Source organism: Musca autumnalis, unplaced genomic scaffold (assembly GCF_047663935.1).
Source record: "Musca autumnalis isolate F117 unplaced genomic scaffold, ASM4766393v1 scaffold_2, whole genome shotgun sequence".
NCBI lineage: Eukaryota > Metazoa > Arthropoda > Insecta > Diptera > Muscidae > Musca > Musca autumnalis.
In genome coordinates this window covers 119,002,725-119,023,269 of record NW_027411755.1, presented here as the reverse complement: position 1 = coordinate 119,023,269, position 20,545 = coordinate 119,002,725, and the positions used below count along the sequence as shown (strand labels likewise).

Here is a 20,545-nt window from a genome sequence, read left to right as displayed (position 1 = left end):
TGTTATTAAAGTTTACGTTACCTTGATTGCTAGCATTGGAAGAAGCTCCTTCGTCCATATTTGTGGTATGTTTGTTGCAAGGGCTTATATGACGGACATCATGATCCTCGTTCATTGCCATGTTGTTGTTTTCGTCGTCTATCTTTTGCTTTTTTCCACTGTCACTATTCCTTGTGGAACTTCTACTTCTGCTTCTATCTTTTCTCTCGCTCATATTGACATCAATAATGTTTTTCTCCTTTCTGTTCGCAAACCTATCAGGGAGGGGGAAAATTGTCTCCCCCATTCATTTTGATTAGAGACTAGGCGTCTCTCTACTTGCCAAAAAGAAAGTAACGGGATCCCTTGGGAGTCACGTAAGCTCTTGTTTGGCGTTGTTTAAAAAATCACTTTAATACTCCGATAATCACCAGGAAATTGATGTATGTTTTCCTTAAATTAATTAAATGGTATCAAACTCCACAGACTTTTGATTAAAGTTTGATTTCCAAAATAAATGCTGTTTGGCTTAACACCCCCCTTATGCTATGTTTACATTTACGAAATCCACTCGATTTCATCTGTCAATTCCATAGCTCAAACGTCAAATGAAATCTTATCTGAAATCCATTGGATTTCATTTGGCGTTTAACCTATGGATTTGACAGATGAAATCGAGTGGATTTCGTAAACGTAAACTTAGCATTAGTCGGGCAAGGAAAAAATTAGCACAGCTTCTATTTCTTTGATTTAATTCAATTAAAAACACTGTTTGCAACTTGTGCGATGTTTGATCTTTTGATTTGTCACAAAAAGATGATAAGTTTTATTGATTAACGAAACGAAGGCACTAATTTATTTATTCCAAAGGTTTTTGGTTAGGATTTTTGTTCGATTTTTTTTCACGGTTTGCTCTCTGTGCGGTTTAGTAGTTTACGCTACGACGTTCACGAGAAGAGTGATAATTTTTGTTTTGCTTTGTATTTGACACGGTAAAGTACATATAAACAGAGTTGCATTTACATAAATTTTTGAGATGCGACCACCTTTAATTATTTTGCCATGGGACCGGCCGGTAGAGCTGGCAAAAAATCGATGGTACTATCGATAATATCGATTATTATTTAAAAAATTCAATATCGATAGATAGTTTTGCCTATCGATATTATCGGAATAAAAACCCCTAACCTAAAATCCATTGAAATAAATAGAAATTTCGCTGCTTTTCGGTTATGTGTGTGTAAGAAAGTAAGTTCGTAGTCACACGTACATATTTTTCGGTAAAATAAAATGTATTTTTTTACATTTTTTATAAAATAAAATCAGTTGTTTATTCTCCTTTACATTTCAGTGAACTACTTTTCCATAATTTCAAGAAAATCATTGACATTTCCGCCATTTTCATCTCCAAATTAATGGCAATGACAACTTAACGATAATATCGATAGCAATCGATATTTTAAAACATTATATCGAAAATATCTATGGTCTGTTCCACTGCAAGAATCTACTAATTTTTTCAATTTTTTTCGATAACATAAAGGAAAAACTGTTATCGTAGTAAAAATTAGTAGCTTCTTGCAGGTTCTGGAACTGAGCACTAATGTTGGAAATATCGATGATTTGCCAGCTCTACCGGCCGGACCATGGTACAATAAAGTAGAGGTAGGCCAGGTATGAAAATCACTGAGCCATGGCTTAAAACGTCAAATGGCATGGTACAATAATAATGGTAGATGTACCAGCATAGCTATCCCGTATTATAAAAACATATGGAACTTAGAGCTTCACTTTTTATATGTTAAAAGTGCCATATAGTGTAAAAACATTTCTTTAGGTAGGCTCCAGAATATTCTTGTTGGAAAAGTGTTCCAAAAATAGCAAAAGTTCTTCCCAAACTTATGACAGTGAAAAAATGTCAATCACTTATTTTCTACTGGACAAGTTTGGCTAATCTGACATCGTGATTGCTGGCATCCGATTTGGAGATAAATGTCAGCAGAATTTTTACAAAAATTTTAATTTTTACATTCCCGTACTTTTGGAACAAATTGAAATTAATATCAATTGCTCTGTTCCAGAACCTGCAAGAAGCTACTATTTTTTACTACGATAACATTTTTGCCTTTATGTTATCGGAGAAAATAGTAAAAATTAGTAGATTCTTGCAGTTCTGGAACACACCAAATATTTGATAAATCGTTCATTCGTAAGTTTTGCTAAAAAAATCAACAATTTTATTTTGCCACGCGAATACACATTTTTTGTCCTTGTTTTCAATTTTAAGATAAAGTGTTACAGCAGAAGTTTTTTTGTTGGAACTACTCAGCGATGCATCTACCTTTATGATTGCATAATGTCAAAAACAGTACAAAATGTCGACCCTGCTTTTGACAGATTAGGCCTTAAAAAGAAAAAAATTGTAATAAGCTGTTAGCTGTGGCCTACCTTTACTTTATTCTACCATGGACCGGACTTTACGGTATTCAATCTAGTGGTTTAGACACACAAATTTCTCGGGAAAGTAAATTCAGTTTTTAGGCCATGTTTATATTATAGCCTTTTGCAGGGTTAACCTTCTTTATGAGGATTTGTTTGACGTATATATAATGGAACTGACATTTAAAACCCAGTGGGGGTTTGTTAAATCCGGTTATATATAAAAAAACTCAATTTACTTTCCCGAGAAATTTGTGTGTCTAAACACAGACGTACGAAAACTGATTTTTTCTCTAGCCAAAAATCGATTCGGAATTTTACACTTTACAAGAAATCGACAAATCGATTTATTAATCGATAGTCGACCTGCGTATCCCTAAACGACACAAACTCTTGTTTTCCATAATCAGTGTTCGTATTAAAATAATAAATAATAAAAAATAATGCAAATGTTTTGAAAATAAGTACAGTTTGAGCTAAACATTTTATAAGAGTTTTTTACGAAAACATACCCTATAAAGTTTGACAGGAGAAGTGCCGGGAACACCTAGAAAAAAGAGAAAAACAAGCGATGTCAACGAAGTAAAAAAATGTATAACTTGTTTGCATTTTTATAAAAAAGTAGTTTCTACAAACCTATAATTCACAAAAACACTGTCCGTCTGATATAAATGTGTGAAATTCAAACAATAAAATGCATATTCGCGCTGTTTACAATCACAGCGGCGCTCGAACGTACTGCCTTAGTGTCCGCAAGCGGTCCGCAGCAACAGTATCATGCCCCCCCTGTCCCCTGTGACCGAAGTAGAAAAGTCTTGACAATGGAATACGGCGAAATAAGTGATGGGCCGGCAGGATTCAATTACACACAAGATTCTCATTGCGAATGGCTTATCAAGGCTCGCAATGATAGTCAATTCATTACACTGACATTTCATACAATGGGTACTGAGTGTTCGTATGATTACATTTACGTTTACGATGGTGATTCCTTCAATTCAACTCTTTTGGGAAGTTTTAGTGGTCGCACACAACCCCAAAGGCTGGTGGCACGCAGTGGAAGTGTATGTATCGTCTTTTTTTTTTGAGTTATTGATTTAATAATTTGTATGTATAATTCCAGATGCTTATTTTGATGTACAGTGATACGAATTATGTTCTGGATGGTTTTCGGGCTTCTTACTACATATCAAATTGTTTAAATAATTGTCATAGCCATGGCAAGTGTGTAGGTCATCAATGTGTTTGCCATGGTGAATGGGTTGGTCCGGATTGCGAAGATGAAATATGTCCAAATAAATGTGGTGAGGCACAAGGAAGAGGGAAATGCATAAAAGGAGTGTGTCATTGTGAGAATGTAAGTGGTATTAAAAAACTTTTAGCAGTGATTTGTCTGTTCCCAATATAGGAGCAGGTTGAATGTTTGGACTGGATTCGGATCGATCTTGCAGTGCTGATCACCCCAATATACATATATAGCATGGGCAGGAAGTCCATACTTCCCGAGATGTAGGCTCCGAAAGTTCAAAAAATCCCTTGGTTTTTGCATAAGTTTAGTGTAAATCGAAATTGTTAATAAGGTTTAAGTCTTTCTCATATGGACAGGAACAAATCTCGGCTAACGCGAACAAAATTTTAGTTTAAATCAGACATTTATTTTTTCATAATCGATCCGAATCAAGTCCAAACATTCAACTTATGTCATATGTTTTATACAAACCATTGGCCTAAAAAATTTTGATGTATTAATGGAAAAGCTTTTTAGTATGATACAATATGTATTAATGAAAACCAACCTTACTTGTTTGAAATTTTGAATTTGTTAGACATGACGATATATACTTGTTCCATTTAGGGTTACAGCGGCAGATTATGTGACTTACATGAAAATCCTCCTGGCGGTAATTGGCGCTGGCTCTCTACTGACGCTGAAGGAATGACCGCTCGCGCTGCTCATACAGCTGTTTACATCGAAGAAGAAGATTCATTGTATGTGTTTGGTGGATACGATTTGAACAATGTCATAAGTACATTGCAGGTAAATAAAGCTATAACTTATTTTTATGATATGATATGAACATATTTGTATGATCATATTTAATTGAAATTCTAATATTCTTTTCCAATAGATTTATCGCTTCAAAACTAGTCAGTGGGTTGACGAATGGGGCATCACTCTACAGAATCGGCGACACTATTATCACCAACCTAAAATTGATCACACGCTTTTGAAAGCTGTACTACAGCATAAAAATGAGGAGGAGGCAAAACTATGGGGACTTAACAGTGACATTTCCTTCTTTCGAAATATTCTTTACACTTTAGCTGAAACTAATCCCTCAAAGGATATGCATACTAGACGAACTGTACGCAGTTCGCCACTTCTAACAACGCTTACCGTGAACTCAACAGATGAAGAGTTGACCGAATATCTGGAGGATATTTTAGAAGAAGTAACAGATTATAAGCCCCATGGTCGTTATGGTCATGCAGCTACAACTGTTCCAGGAGGATTTGTTATATTCGGCGGAAAACAAGCGAATGGAAGTTTTTTCAATGATTTATGGTTTTATAATCGCAGCGAAAGTGGTGGAAAATGGAAACAATTGGCAATGCAATCGAAGCTAAAGGTACCGCCTATGGCTAGACACACTTTAACATATGCCGGGGACTATTTGTACATATTTGGTGGCAGCTTGGAGTCTGGCGAGTTCTCATCAGAGTAAGTACACTACCTACACAATGGTAAATTGAAATCATTTTAAAATCGTACTATATTCAATTTTTTAGCATATATCGCATACGTTGGCCCGTTACCAGACCAGATAGTGATGAGGAATCTGAATGGGAATTTATACATCCACGCGGTGGCAAAAAATTAGATGTTCGTCTGGCTGCTCATACCACCGTCTATTATAAGCCTACAAATTCCTTAATAGTTTTCGGTGGCATAATGACAAGTCTGGCTCGTTTCTCAAAGCTATCCGATCGCATTTTTGCCTTCCAATTAGATAAATTTCATTGGACTGAAATACTATATCCACGCACAGCACTTAGAGATACAAATATACCGCGTGAACGTGCCTTTCATACGGCAACTGTTAGTGGAAATTATATGATTGTATTTGGTGGTTATACGCATCGCCACAACAAAGACGAAATATGCTATGACAATCAAATGTATTGGTATCATTTATCCTGTCACATTTGGATTAATCAAGAAGTACCGGCCGAGGATAATATCTACCCCAAGAAACAGGGTGTGTTCGCCCATGCGGCTGCCCTTAGAAAAAATAATACATTGCTTATTGTTGGCGGATATCATGGAAATGTAAATGCTGATTTATTTGCATATGAACTGCCTCAGGTACTAAGGGCTAACGGTATATTTGGGCATAATCCGGAAATGGCTTGTCGTTATCACACGTCACACGCAGCCTGCCTATCGAATCCGGAATGTGGTTGGTGTTCGGCAGACAGCAGTTGCTATGGTCGTACTATTGGTGCAAATTGCACGAGCAATCTACAAACATCCAGATGTCCAGGAATATGTCCCTCATTGGGTGATTGTCACTCTTGTTTGGTTCACGGCACTCAATGGTCCAGACCATCAGACAGCAGCGATAATTACCTATCCGTCGCAAGCAAACTGGGCTTAAATGAGTGCTCTTGGTGTGTACAAAATGCAAAATGTCATCATCGTGATGATAACTACGGTATTTGCGGAGAGGATACTCCGTCACACAGTCCCGGCTGGTGGGGTGAACAGGGTACCGAAATTCGTCAACCATCTCAGTGTACCAAAAATGATCGAAGACCCGGTTTAACGTACATCAAATATCATTACCCGGTAAACTTAACAATGCCAGACTTTGTGGCCATCGTAAATGCAACAATGGTGGACTTCTCCTCGCCCACACCAACAACACAGTATGAACAAAAAATGGAAGGCGAAATGTTGGCTCGACTCTTGGGTTTCGTTCGTCCACAAAAACAATGGGAAGAAGAACCAACCGAAATCCAAGTGTGTACCAGTTATTCCAATGCTGTGCTGAAGGCTGGTCTGGGGCGGGATTTAAATTCTCTGAAGGAATTGACAAAACAATCTTCCAATCAATCCTATTGCAGCAATGTCGAGATTCCAAGTACCGAACATCCGTTCCTTATTGATTTTCAAGCACGTCGCCGCATTGGTCTCAACAACATCTACAATACGTATCAGAAAACTAAAATGGAATTGCAGCACATATACCATGGCAATTTGAATGCATTTACATTTGAATATCTGGAACCGTACTACTCGGGCGAGGATTGTAATCAATATAAAAACTGTTTGCAATGTTTAACAGATAACGCATGTGCCTGGTGCTCGCTGAAATCGCAATGTATGCCCAAAACCGTAAATGAGACGGAGGCTTGTAGCCTTAGTAAGGTATCGGAGACAAATTCCTCGTATGTCCTGTGGGAATATTTGGTGAATCAGCCCAGCCATTGTGCCAATTGTTCAAACTATGTTTCATGCGAAGAGTGTGTCGAATCGCGTTTGTGTGAATGGTGGGCGGAAGAGGCTCGTTGTGCCCGCTTAGGAAAATCCGAAAACAGCGTTCGAGCTGTTGACCAATGTCCGGTTCAATGTAGACTACGTACCAATTGTCAAGATTGTTTAAATGAGAGGGGGCGATGTGTGTGGTGCGAAGCTAGATCGGCATGCTTCAGTTTCGCTGTCTATACGAGCGAGTATCAATTCGGAATGTGTCGAGAATGGCTGGACCAGTCAGTGAATTCTCATCAAATTGAAGGCGATAATAGCATTATGGGTGGTTCAAGATCATCTGCTCTGATACCCATTCATCATCAGGCAGCACCAAAGCAGCAGCAATGTAAATCCTGTTCTCAATATCGCAACTGTACTACGTGCTTGAAAACCCTTAGTTGTGGTTGGTGTTTTGATCGTGACAATCCCATCGAAGGCAAATGCATGCAAGGAGATTTCAGTAGACCCTTTGGAAATTGTTCATTGGCTTTGAACAGTTCCTATATACATGACGCCGAATGGGCTTATGCCCAATGCCCCGACGTAGATGAGTGCGGCTTGGGTTTGCATGACTGTCACAAGGAGGCTAAGTGCACAAACACTCATGGCTCGTACAGGTGCCACTGTAGACGAGGCTTTATTGGAGACGGTAGGCAGTCCTGCACAAGAACTTGTTACGAGACTTGTGTACACGGTTATTGTTCCGATGCCCCGGATTACGTTTGTCGTTGTGAATTAGGCTGGACTGGGGCAGATTGCTCCATAAATTGTGGATGTCACAATCACTCCACGTGTAATGAACGTGTGGGTAAATGTGATTCTTGTCAAGCTTGGACAGAAGGTGAAAGATGTGAACGCTGCCGACAAGGTAGTTATGGGAATGCGACTTCGGCAGCCGGGTGTACACCTTGTGAATGTAATGGCCATGGAAACCAAGATTTGGGCATTTGTAATGTCAACAACGGCGAATGCTACTGTAAAGATAACACGGAAGGCGTTAAATGCGACAAATGCTCTCCCGGCTTTTATGGAGACCCTCGAGATGGTGGTCAATGTTATTATCAGTGCGAGTCTCGTGGAATGCTGCGAAATATGGGTCGCAGTGGCATTGGTTCTTATAAAGCCTACAAATCGCCATGGGGTGCTAAACTAGAAGTAAAAGAATGTTTATGGATCTTGGCACCGAAAACACTAAATGCCGAAAAGTCGTTACTTCAAGTCGAGTTCGAGTGGAATTCCCTAGCAATGGATTGTGATGAAAATGCTGTTTACATTTACGATAGTTTACCCGATCTGACAGGTGTGTCTCAGCAGAATCAACTTATTTCGGTGGTCTGCAATCCCTACACTTCATCACACATCATTGAGGCCAGATCGAGTCATGTAACTGTTTACTATAAGCAAGGAGGTGGTTTGCGTAAGCATTTCGGATTTAATGCATTGTACACGGTTAAGAATTGCGTGGCAAATACCTGTCAACATCCGCATATATGCGACGAACAACAAAGATGTGTCTGTCCAGCCGGCTATGTGGGCCCAAGGTGTGAAATAGAAATATGCCCTCGCAATTGCAATGCCAAGAGAATGCAAGGTTATTGTGACACAGACTATGGTCGTTGTATTTGTAATCTGGGATGGGGTGGAAAGGATTGTAGTACTGCTCTCAAACTGAATCAGATAACCGTTACGGAACTCTTTAATACCATGCTACTGTCGGAATCCTATGAACATTTACGTAAAACAATTCCTAGGTTTGGTCATACGGTATGTGCTGATCGACGAGGTTCCCTGTGGATGTTTGGAGGCTACTCTCCATCACATGGACCGCTCAACGATTTTCGTCAATTCGACACTAAAAACGGTACCTGGATGCAAGTTACTGTGGAATCAACACCTGAAGACAAAATGCCTTTGGGCAGGTACTTCCATGCTGCTGAGATCTATGTAAAGAGACAGACGATATTCATCTATGGTGGTATAACAACTACTGGTACAACAGCATCTCCAAAACCCGAAATATTATCAGACTTTTGGCAGTTTTCTATACAAAATCAACGATGGTCTGAGCTAGATTTATCAGGTCATAGGGTAAAGCCACCCGCTCTTGCTGGCCACACGCTCACATATACACGGAATAATGAACGTGAGTCATTGATTCTAATCGGTGGCATGACCTTGAACAAATCCCGACAATTGGAATTGTGGGAATTCAATCTTGAAACATTTAGGTGGGAGCAATTGTTGGCATTGGGAGTTCGGATGCCAGTGCTCTATGGGCACACCACGGTGTACCACAGCGAGAAACATATTATGTATGTTTTTGGTGGTTACTCCACAGAGCCACAAAACAAACTATATGCCTTGCACTTGCAAAAAATGACATGGACAGAGTTGCCACCTTTCAAAGAGCTTAATCGACCGGAGTCGCTTTTGCCCAGGGCTCGATACTTCCATTCAGCGGTTACCACTGACCAATATATGATCGTATATGGCGGGCGCAATTTCCCTTACAATGCCAGTGATGTTCTCATTGCCTATGTGTATAACTGTAATCAATGGATCCGATTGACCGAGGATGTGAATATGGTGGGACAACTTCAGATATCCACATATGCCGAAGACATATCCATAGATCATGAAAGCAATACTATTTATGTTATCGGTGGTTGGGACGGTAGTGCTGCCCAAAGTCACGTGACCAAGATAAGTTTACCCAACGATATTTGTCAATTATGGAGTGCAGGAAAGTATTTGTGCCGCCACTACATGGGTTGCAGTTTCTGTACTGTGTCTGCGAACTTTGTTACTTCTTCATTTTGTTATTCGCACGATACGCATAGTGGTGTGTGTAATAATGGAAATGGTACACTGGTGTATAACAATGGGGCTGCCTGCGATGACGCATGGATGTCGAAAAGAAACTGTTCCAGTTTCACCACCTGTTCAGCCTGCTTAGCATCATGGCCTTCACATGTGGAAACGACACCTGTCTGCCAGTGGTGTGATGAATGTGGCATTAAGGGTAGATGTGTGCCGGCCGGAGTAGATTGTGAGCGTCGTACGTGGTGTTCGAAGGAAGTTAGTGTTGGTCTCTTGAACCTTTGTCCTCAGCCTCAATGCCATACGCTGTATTGTGAAGCTTGTATCCTAAATGAAAATTGTGAATGGGCCCAAAATGAATTGGGAACAATAGAATGTATTACAAAGGAATTAGTGGAACAAAATCAATATAAAATAATCGGTCAATGTCCTTTGCCCTGCCATCATTATACAAATTGTTCGACGTGTTTAAGCAACGACGACAGCGAACAGCCCAAAGATTGTAAATGGTCAACCATGTTGAATACCTGCCTCTCACCTCAAACACAGCCATTGCTCTGTGCTGGCGGTGTATGCGGTTTGGTGTTGGAAGCAAATGAAACGGACCACTGCCCTGAGCCGTGTAATGTGTATACCCAGTGTTCGACCTGTTTAGAACATGCTCACTGTGGTTGGTGTGCCAGAGATGGCTACAATGGCGATGGTATATGTACGGAAGGTTCACTTGAAAACAAGCAGGAATATCCTTCATCTTCCACTTGTGATCTTATCTATGCTCAATTGCGTAATGACTCCATGCTCAAGCCTACAGATGTTGTCTCCTGGAACTATGTTAAGTGTCCGGCTGAAAATGAATGTACAAATGATCATCATCATTGTCATCCAGAATCTGAAAAGTGTATAGACACCGTCGATGGCTATCACTGTGAATGTGGTGAAGGATATCGTCCCGAAAATGACACCTGTATACCGGTCTGCAGTCAAGGATGTGTACGAGGTAATTGTGTGCGCCCCGATATGTGCGAATGTGACTTTGGTTATGTGGGTGCCAACTGTAGTATACAATGTCTGTGCAATGGACATTCGAACTGTAGAGGACCAAATCTATTAGACGATTGTATTGAGTGTCATAACAATACGATGGGCCCGCAATGTGAAAAATGTCAACCATTATTTGTGGGTGATCCCCGAGAGGGCAGAGCATGTATACCCTGTCATGAGTATTGCAATGGACACACCGATTCGTGTATAGCCCATGATTCTGAACCAACCTATTTCAATATGACTCGCGAAGAACTGGAGCGTAATTTACCTGAGGGACCACTGGGCAATGCGACATGCCTTCGATGTGCCAATAACACAGCCGGTGAACGTTGTGACACATGCATAGTGGGTTATTTTCGCGGTTCCGAGGATCATCGTAAGGAGTGTCGCCCATGCCAGTGTCACGGTCATGGCAATGTCTGTGATCCAGTGACGGGAGAGAAATGTAATTGTGGCAATAATACGGAGAGTGATGCTACATGTACGGCTGGTGGCGGTAAAAATTCGGCACATTTATGCTGGAGTGTTCAGTGTTCGAAATGTCGTGATTCATATGCTGGAAATCCCATAGATGGTCATCAGTGTTATAAGCAGATAACTGTGGAGTCAAGAATGTGTTTTGATGCCAAACCAATTGGTGAGTTGTTGAGAGTTTTTTTAATATGTATATGCATATGTATTTGTTGTTGTTTCTATAATCGAAAGTGCAACGCTGTAATTTGGAGTTTGACCGATTGGCGGATGGAAAGTGGGTTTTTGTTACATGTTGAATCAGAACTGTCTGAGGGCAAACTCTGCGAGACTTGACTAAACATGTCTATTTAACCTTGGGGGTTCTCTTGGACCCTCAGTTTGCTGTGCTTAGAGAAGCGCCATATAACAGAGAGTCATTTCTACAAGTAATCCTCTTTTCTTTGAACTCTGTGGATACTTTGTACTTTCCGTAGACCAAAAAATTGATCGGGGTTGTTCCCCTAAAGTAAATAATTACGAGGTCCAGGACCTAAAAAACCCAATACCGGCCGCAAATGTTTTTAAGACTACAAATGTCATCGAGATCAAGCGATTGTGATCAGACTGTTTTAGGTGTGGATGCCTTGGGCACCCACATCTGTACTTGCTACAAGTGCACAAAATAGTAACGACGAATTGAACACCATGGACGAATTGGACACCATGGTGAGCCCAACCAAGTGTACTAGGAAGATTAGACTAAGACGAAGGATGGGAGTATGGGCTCAGATGCTCAAGTCGTAGCAAGCCAAGTTCCAGCTGGCTCTGTATCAGCACATGCCGGTAATAAACTTCAAAGGCAGAATGCCAAGGAGGTTCCAACAGCTGTCATTGACCCTAAAGACAGATCTACCAGAGAAGTCAGAGAAACAAAGCACTATAAACGTGATGTGATGTATTTACGCAAATTCGAGAATGAGGTCTTCTTTATCTGAGCAAATCTGTATAAGCAAGCAAATAAGTAGAATTGGCGAAATCTATTGCCACAAGCAAACAAGTTGAGTCAATCTCTGTTTCGAAGCAGAATCCAACACAAGTGGGAATAAAGAAGCTTAAAGATATACTCTAAACTGAACTACATCCGTGAAACAGATCGAGAGGGGTCCGCCTATAAAATCTGCATCCACTGTTTTTTAAAAAGTGATATTTTTAAATTTGTACAATAAATTACTGTTTTTATAGTAACGTTTACATTGTACTGGAGTTACTAACTCGTCCATTCTATTGTATACACGACAAATAAATTCTCGAAGATTATTTTTGTAAGAATCGGATCTGATTTGGATATAGCGCCCATATGTGTTTGCCCGATTTAATTTTCAATATCAATTTGCTATTTGGATAAAATTTGGAAAATGTCATGGAATTTGGACTAAAATAGGTTTGCCAAATTATAATGAAATCGGTTTTGATTTAGATATTGCAACCATATATTTATTTTCATCCGATTTGATGTTTGTTTACGTACTAGCAGACCAGGATCCGCGTTGCTGACCCGTCGTATTGCGTTTTAGTGACAAGTTTTTATGGAGTTTTCTTCTGGTCCATTGTCAAACCGAGTTATTCATTGAGGATTTTAAATTTATCAACAGATTTGTCTGCAGCCTTTCTTTTCTCTTACGGACTTTTCGGATTTTTTCGCCTATTGATGCTGTTTAGGAATTATTATCGTCCTAGAGCGATCTAATAATAAAAGTTAAACAAAATGTTTAAGTCAAATTCTCCCGCTTATTGTGACGTATATATTGGACTTCACCATTTAAGGACATTTGTAAATATGTCGTTTTTCTTAATAGGGGAGATACCGTGCCACCTTCGAAATTCATGCCTACATGTACCACTCCACATTCCACAAAATTTCGTGAAAATCGGTTCGCTAGTTTTCGAGATATAACATACTTAAAAACTGGCCGTGGTCGGGACACCAAGAAAAAACATTTGATCGGGGGCGCAACCACCGTTGTCTCGAAAATTAATGTGCAAGCCAATGCAATTCATGAGTTTAGCAAGAATAGCGATTTTAAAACAACAGGCCTCCGAAATTCAAAAAATATATAGCATTTTGTACCAAGGGTCATTCCTGAACATTTTCTGAAAATTTCATGAAATTATGTTCAATAGTTTTGAAAAAATTTACTGAAAAGAGTGGGCGTGGTATCTGTTTTCGAGACATAACATATTTAAAAATGTGAGCGTAATCCGGTATTTTTGCTCCAAATATGTATATATAATAAGATATAATAGAAGCTTGCAATTTTGAGTGTGGGTTGCTGTTGGTGTGTAGGAGTGAGATAAGACTGGGTTTTTGGAAATTCGAACTGGAAAATACTAAAACGTACTAAATATGATAACCTTTGTATTAGGCAAACGGGAAGATCTGGAATTCTGAAATTTGGAATGGGGGTCGCTGATAGAGAGTTAGAAAGATATGCCAAGGGGTTTTTGGAAATTCGACCCATAAGTCTACGAAAAGTACTAAAAATTGTAAAATTTAGTACCAATTATATATTTTGAACGGCTATTCTAGCTATTTGGTATGGAAATCAAGATTGGGAAGTGGTGTTTATGAAAGGAAATTGTTTTAGAAACTCGTACTCATGTGTACGAAAAGTACTAAATGGTACTAAATTTATTACAATTTGGATTTGGGTGAATGTATAGAGTTGGAAACCTGAAATTAAGAATTGAGAGTACTGTTGAAGTGTGGGATTGAGATATGAGGGTGGTTTTAGAAATTCGGACTTATGTGTACGAAAAGTACAAAATGGCACTAAATTTGGTACTATGGGGATTTGGGTGAACGCATAGAGCTGGAATCTCGAAATTTGGAATTGAGATTACTGGTGGAGTGTACGAAAAGTACTAAATGGTACTTCATTTGGTACAATTTGGATTTTTTTGTTGGCATATTCAATTTGAACTTAGCCTACTCACAAGAAAATACATATATTAAGCTATTTATCAATATAATATATGTTTTGAATGTTTCTTATTCTAGATCTTTGATGTATTGTTTCCATTCTTCCCAATTTGGGGCTATGAATCTGAGTTCGTTTATAGATTTGGACGTTTCTTTCCTCATTTGAATGTCTTTTTCAATGCCATCTTGTTTTTTTACTTCCCATAATCTATCATTTGTTATGGTATTATTCCACCATATTTTGAGAATTGCTCGAAGACATCTATTCACAAACGCTTGCATTTTGCTCCTCGTTGCCTTTGTCACAAGCCATGTATCGCATCCATACAATAGTACTGTTTTGACGCAACTAACAGTATTTTGGTGTGCAGACGTAGACTGTTATTACGTCATACATTGTTTAGCATTCCGAAAGCATTTATGGCTTTGCGTATTCTTGCCCCACCATCCGTCGTAATTTGACTTCCTAATATTTTGTAGGGTGTCATCGTCTAAAAATATGTTTGTGTTAACTGCAGAGTTGATGGACATATTCTTTGTTTTGCTTATGTTGACTTTTAGTCCAACTTTACGTGCTTCATTTGTTAAACACGTAACTTTGGTTTGCATATCCCTATGTCTGGCCGCAATTAATGCTATGTCGTCGGCGTATATTAGCTCTGAAAGCTTATTTGTAATTCCCCAGGGAATTCCGAGTTGCTTGCATTAACTACTTCGAAAACTATATCCAGGGCAGTAATGAAAAAAGGGGAGAAAAAGCACAACCCTGTTTTACACCACTTTGGTACTAAATGGATCAGTCAAGTTTCCCTCATGAAGAACTCTGCGAACACTTCCTCCATAATTCGTTTTAATTAGTCGAATTATCTTACTCGGTATGCCTCTGCCTTCTAGTGCTTTCCATATAAAATCTCTCTTAAGGGCATCAAAAGCTTTTGTAAAATCCACAAACGTTATGTAGAGTATTGAGTTGAACTCTACAGACTGGTCAATCAATATACGGATAGTGTTGATATGATCTATACAGCTTCTATGAGGCATGCATCCGGCTTGTGTTGGAGATATAAGTTTATTCACGTGCTCCGCAATTCGATCTAAAATAATCTTATTAAAAATTTTTGTGACGGTGGGTGTTATTGATATTCCACGCCAGTTGTCACATACACTTAGATTTCCCTTTTTCGGTAGTTTTATAATGATGGATTCTTTCCATTGCACATAGGTTTCAATCAGGAAATTTTTGGCCAAAACCCTATTTTTGAAGTTTCGAAATTTTAACTTTCTTTGCACAGAATAATAAAAAAACCTCAGGTCATCTGAAAATAATTAGTTTTTGTAAATAACGTTAGTATTCGTTGATTGGCGCAGTACCAAAGTTGACACTTTTTTATGGAAAAAAAACGGACTTTGTGCTGTATAATATACAATTTTTGTTGTATTGCGTCGCTGCATAAATATACAGAAGTGAGACCAAAGTTATTATGAATCGGGAAGCTGTTAATGAGTACTTTCATAATATTTACAAAAAGGGCGATGAAATTTGTAAAATTTGCGTAATAAAATCAATTTTTATATATATGTATATATAGATATATATCGTCACCATAAATGCCGGAAGACGTAACCGACATGAAAATCGAAATTCGTTTTTTGGTGGAATCTGATACATAAAGCTAAAATACATGCTCTGGCAAAATTTCAAGCTTCTACGTTCAAAAACAACGATGCTATTCAAGAAATGGCATTTCGGAAAATGGGATAATATTACCGATTTTGTTGTAATGGAGGATCTCAAAACTAAGCACTTCAGCGGTTTTGGTTTCACTACTAAATTCCCTTCGTATATAATCGATAATATCCCATATACTCGCCTTCATAAGATTAATATTCCATAAAACAGTTTTTAATTTTATAACGTTTTTTGCTCCTCCGATGACGACGATATATATATTTAAAAATTATTTTTTACAAATATTTTTAAAATATATTTAGGGCCTGTTTATGTATGTCGATAAGAAAACGAATGCGGAAGAAAAACTACCAAATTTGAGTGTGTATTACAACTTTGTTTTTTGTTTTGAAGCAAAAGCAAATGAAATAATATTTCAAAAACTAAAGTTTGGGTGTCTTTCATGCGCACATATTTTCGTTTCGAAATACATAAACTGGGTGTTAAACTTTTAAAAAAATGTCCAAGTTTGTCCACCTCCAAATTGATTTCGGAAGATAGCTGGGGGTCTGAACTAATAAATTGAGAAATAAATTCTTGCTCAAATTTGCCACAGTTAAAATAAAGTGGATTTTTCTATTTTAAGATGGGAGAATTTTTTGTAAATACCTGTTGTGACTGTACGTAGTATCCAATTGAAATAGAACGGTAATACCTACATCTATCAACCGATTTCTCTTAAAATTCATATTTAAAGGTTTCATAGTGTAGAAAACATGTATGTGTAAGTTTTTCGAAAATAGGTCCATTTTTTGTCATAGCCCCCACATAAAAGTAGCGTCCGATTTTAGATATTTTGTGAATTTTAGCGACACTTTATGACCGATTCGGCTGAAATTTGGTATTTCGACCTCTTGGAAGATATGAATCCTTCGTACCAAAAGTTGTTAACATAGGTCAATGTTTTGGTTTAGACCCCACACAACGGGACCACCCTGTTCAACAAATTTTGGCAGTTTTTGTTCATTTTGGTCGATAAAACGTAAGAATTGCTGTTTGTACACATTTATTATAAATAATAATTAATTTTAATACAAAATGGACGTTGAAATAGTTTTGGCCAGAAAATTTGGATTTGGGACCATTGTGCATTGTGTAGGAATGGCTCAAACAGGTTGTGAAGTATTGTTGCAGTAGCCTCTGGATTGACTTTAAAACATTCAGCTGGCAGACCATCGCAGCCAGGTGGTTTACAATTTTTAACAGCGTGTTTTTGTAAATTGCTTGCCTGTCACACGAACCGTTCGTACTAAAACGTATTTGGTTTTTGTAAAATTTTACGAACCATTCGTTTTTATCTAAAAGCTTTCGTCTATTTCATAAAAGCTTTTATATTTCAGGGTTTCCATGATACTTATTTTATGAATTTTGCACAGGCATCTGCACGTAAAATGTGTTTCTTGATGGCAACCCCGATAAACAGATGACAAACAAAAAATAAGAAAAAAAATGTAATCAAATTTGTTCAAAAATAATTGTGATAGGGATACGCAGTGAATTCCAATAATCGGTTTTTCGATTATTCGATTTTCGTGAAAAACTTAAAACTCGATTTTCGGTTAGTCGATTATTTGAGAGTGTTCTAAAAGTCGACTTTCGATTAATCGTTAACCGCCGAAAACCGATTATAATCGAATATAATGGAGCATTTTCATTGATGCGATCCGTGATGGTTATATGTATAAAAAAGTACGGTCAATTAGCGGTTTTAGCACACCCAATAGTCAACTTCGACTACGAATAATAATAGATTACGACTAGTGATTGACTACGAATAATAGTTGACTCCGTCTTCCGAAAGTCGACTAAGAATAATCGATTATTCGGTTTTCGCACAGTCAATAGTCGACTACGACTTTTGGAAATTTTACGGTTAATAATTTATCGATTAACCGAAATCGATTTTACGTATCCCTAAATTGTGATAATATGAAGAAACGGTTGTACATATACGCGTGTGCTTCTATGGAAATAAATAAAATTTCATTCCCTTCCAGTTTCCGTGTGTTTTGTGTCATTTATTACTCAAATTATTTAATTTTCATTCAAAACGATGGGTCTTTTCCATTCGTTTATTTTTGACGTATTCGTTCGTCTAATTTTCTTACGAAAACCAAAAAAATTACGAAAATAAAAAGCTTTCATTTGTTTGTCACACGAATACAAACGTCAACCGCTATGAAAACCAAATTGTGTCTTCGTTCATAAAATCGACGAACGAATGGGCAAAAACTTTTTACAAAACCACGCTGTAAGAGCTAGTATTGCATTCTTTACTTCCATCAAGCTAGGCGGTCTATTACTTATGCCTCTATTAGTATTGTGTTGCCTCCGTATTGAATGTTGTCTCGAATGTTACTCCATTTCGAATCGCTGGACATTTGGTTTAGACTCTGCGATTTATATTCATCGAAATGTATTGCGGCGATTTTTTCAGAAAAAGTGTTTCGTAGTTCTTCGTTTTGAAGTTTGTCAACGTCATATCTTCTTTGTGTTTGGCACCTTTTCTTTTTTAACCACATATCAAGTCGGAGTTCAGCCACTAACATGTAGTGATCACTGCCTATTTTATTATTATTATCAAATTTATTAATCAATCAAAATCCCTATAAGGGCTACAAATTGATAGATACATATTAATAGTGTTACAAATTATAATGACACATAAATTTTCTTACATTCTAAAAAATTCTTTTAACAAATAAAGGCAATTTAATTGTGAGATTCAAAAATAAATTAAACAGTAAAAAAATGTACTTAAGACATGAAGATTTTATCATAAAAAATTATTAAAAAATATTATTAAAAATTGTTAACGCAAATTTCCCTAAAAGTACATTAACATTTACATGCAATGAGTGTCAGTAATACTCAAACAATAAAGAACTACGTTATATTTTGATAGTAAGAAAGTAAAGACTTTTTAAACTTGTGAGGGCTAATGGAAAACAATTTTAATGACGAAGGCAATAAATTCCATAAACGAACAACTCTATTATGAAATGAATGGTCCATATATGAAGTATTAAACCGTTCGATAAGAATATTAGAATTTCTAGTGGTATTTAAAAATGTGTAGGTGTCTAACAAATATGAGGGCTTGCCGTATTTAATAGTAGAGAAGAGGTTACAAAGGCATCTAACACTAACTAAATGTTCAAAAGAGCAACCTATAAATTGGACAGAGAGTGATTGATAATCGATTCGGCTGAGATTACCATAAACAAATCTAAGTATCCTGTGGTAACAAGATACCAGTTTGCTAAAATATGGAGAGTTTGTACTTGAGTAAATTTCCAGTCCATAAAGGATATGTGACATTAATAATGAATGAGCCAAAGTATATTTAATATGCATAGGCAATATTAGGTCCAAAGAGTACAGCGTTTTAAGTGAATAATGTACTTTAGAGATAACATTTGAGATATGATGTCCAAATTTCAGTTTTAAATCAATTTCAAATCCAAGACAAGAGATACTATCTGCACAGTGATATGTGAAGAGCCAGTAGAAGTACCAAATAGAATACACTTAGTTTTAGACAAATTGATCTGAATATTATTATTTGAGGCCCACGTACAAATGCGACCAACATCTTCATCAAGTTTGGATAAACAATCACTTAATGATTGCAAATGTGTAGATGTGAGAAGTTGAATATCGTCGGCATAAATGCCTAAAGTTGAGTTCCGAACACAATCCCTTATGTCGTTCACATATAACATGAATAAAAGAGGACCGAGTATAGAACCCTGCGGAACTCCAGAAGAGATATTGCAACTGTGCGATGAGATTCCATTAATTGAGACAAATTGTGATCGACGATTAAGAAATGATGATATTAGATTACACGAAGTTATAGAAAAGATAAACTGCCGGTATAGCTTGGAAATAAGAATAGTATAATTGACAGAATCAAAAGCCTTGCTTAAGTCTAAAGCAGCCAAAACACACGGATGTTTACTGTCCAAATGTTTTCTAGCTTTATCCATTAAGTACAGTAATAATGTTGTGGTGCTGTGGTGTTTTCGGAAACCAGCTTGACTAGAATCAATGAGACGATGTGATTCTAAATAACTTTGCATCTGATTGTTTAAAAGTATTTCCACAACTTTGGATAACGATGGAAGAATTGAAATTGGACGATAGTCTTGACAGTTGAGTCCAGTTGTTCCTTTCTTGCGAAGAGGAATAACTCTAGCATGTTTCCAAAATACGGGAAAATGACAAGTAGTAATTATAGTATTTATAAAATGAAGAAGGTGATACTTGATAAATGGAAATAAAATCTTTATGAATCTAATTGGTAGAGAATCTGTCCCCGTGGCATTAGATTTAACTTTGAATATAGCATTGCACAATTCCAATTCGTCAACATTTCTAAAGGAGAAGTCATTATAACGCGGAGAAAGATCGTGTGTAAAATCTAAGTAATAATTTGAATTAGAGGAGGAAGATGACACAGACATAGGAGACATAGAATTAGAGGAGGAAAATGACGCAGACATACATGACACAGAAGTAAAGTATTCGTTTAAAGTATTAACATTAATATCACAGTAACTAT

The 20,545-nt window shown here is 37.5% G+C and overlaps 1 protein-coding gene across 2 annotated transcripts in view; it reads left to right on the top strand.

Annotated features, from left to right (window-relative positions):
* Positions 1 to 2,800: 2,800 nt before the first annotated feature.
* The window catches only part of Megf8 (multiple EGF like domains 8), a 34,162-nt gene continuing 16,417 nt past the window's right edge, over positions 2,801 to 20,545 (top strand). Inside the window, exons 1-6 of one of the 2 annotated variants that reach the window (XM_073969092.1) lie at positions 2,801 to 3,482; positions 3,542 to 3,775; positions 4,274 to 4,456; positions 4,548 to 5,140; positions 5,209 to 11,453; positions 11,522 to 12,516. In XM_073969092.1, coding sequence (XP_073825193.1) covers positions 3,090 to 3,482; positions 3,542 to 3,775; positions 4,274 to 4,456; positions 4,548 to 5,140; positions 5,209 to 11,453; positions 11,522 to 11,586 — 7,713 coding nt within the window. In that variant the 5' untranslated portion in view covers positions 2,801 to 3,089 and the 3' untranslated portion in view covers positions 11,587 to 12,516. Of the gene's footprint in view, positions 3,483 to 3,541; positions 3,776 to 4,273; positions 4,457 to 4,547; positions 5,141 to 5,208; positions 11,454 to 11,521; positions 12,517 to 20,545 lie in introns of those variants that run through there. The other variant, XM_073969091.1, reaches the window with a different exon arrangement.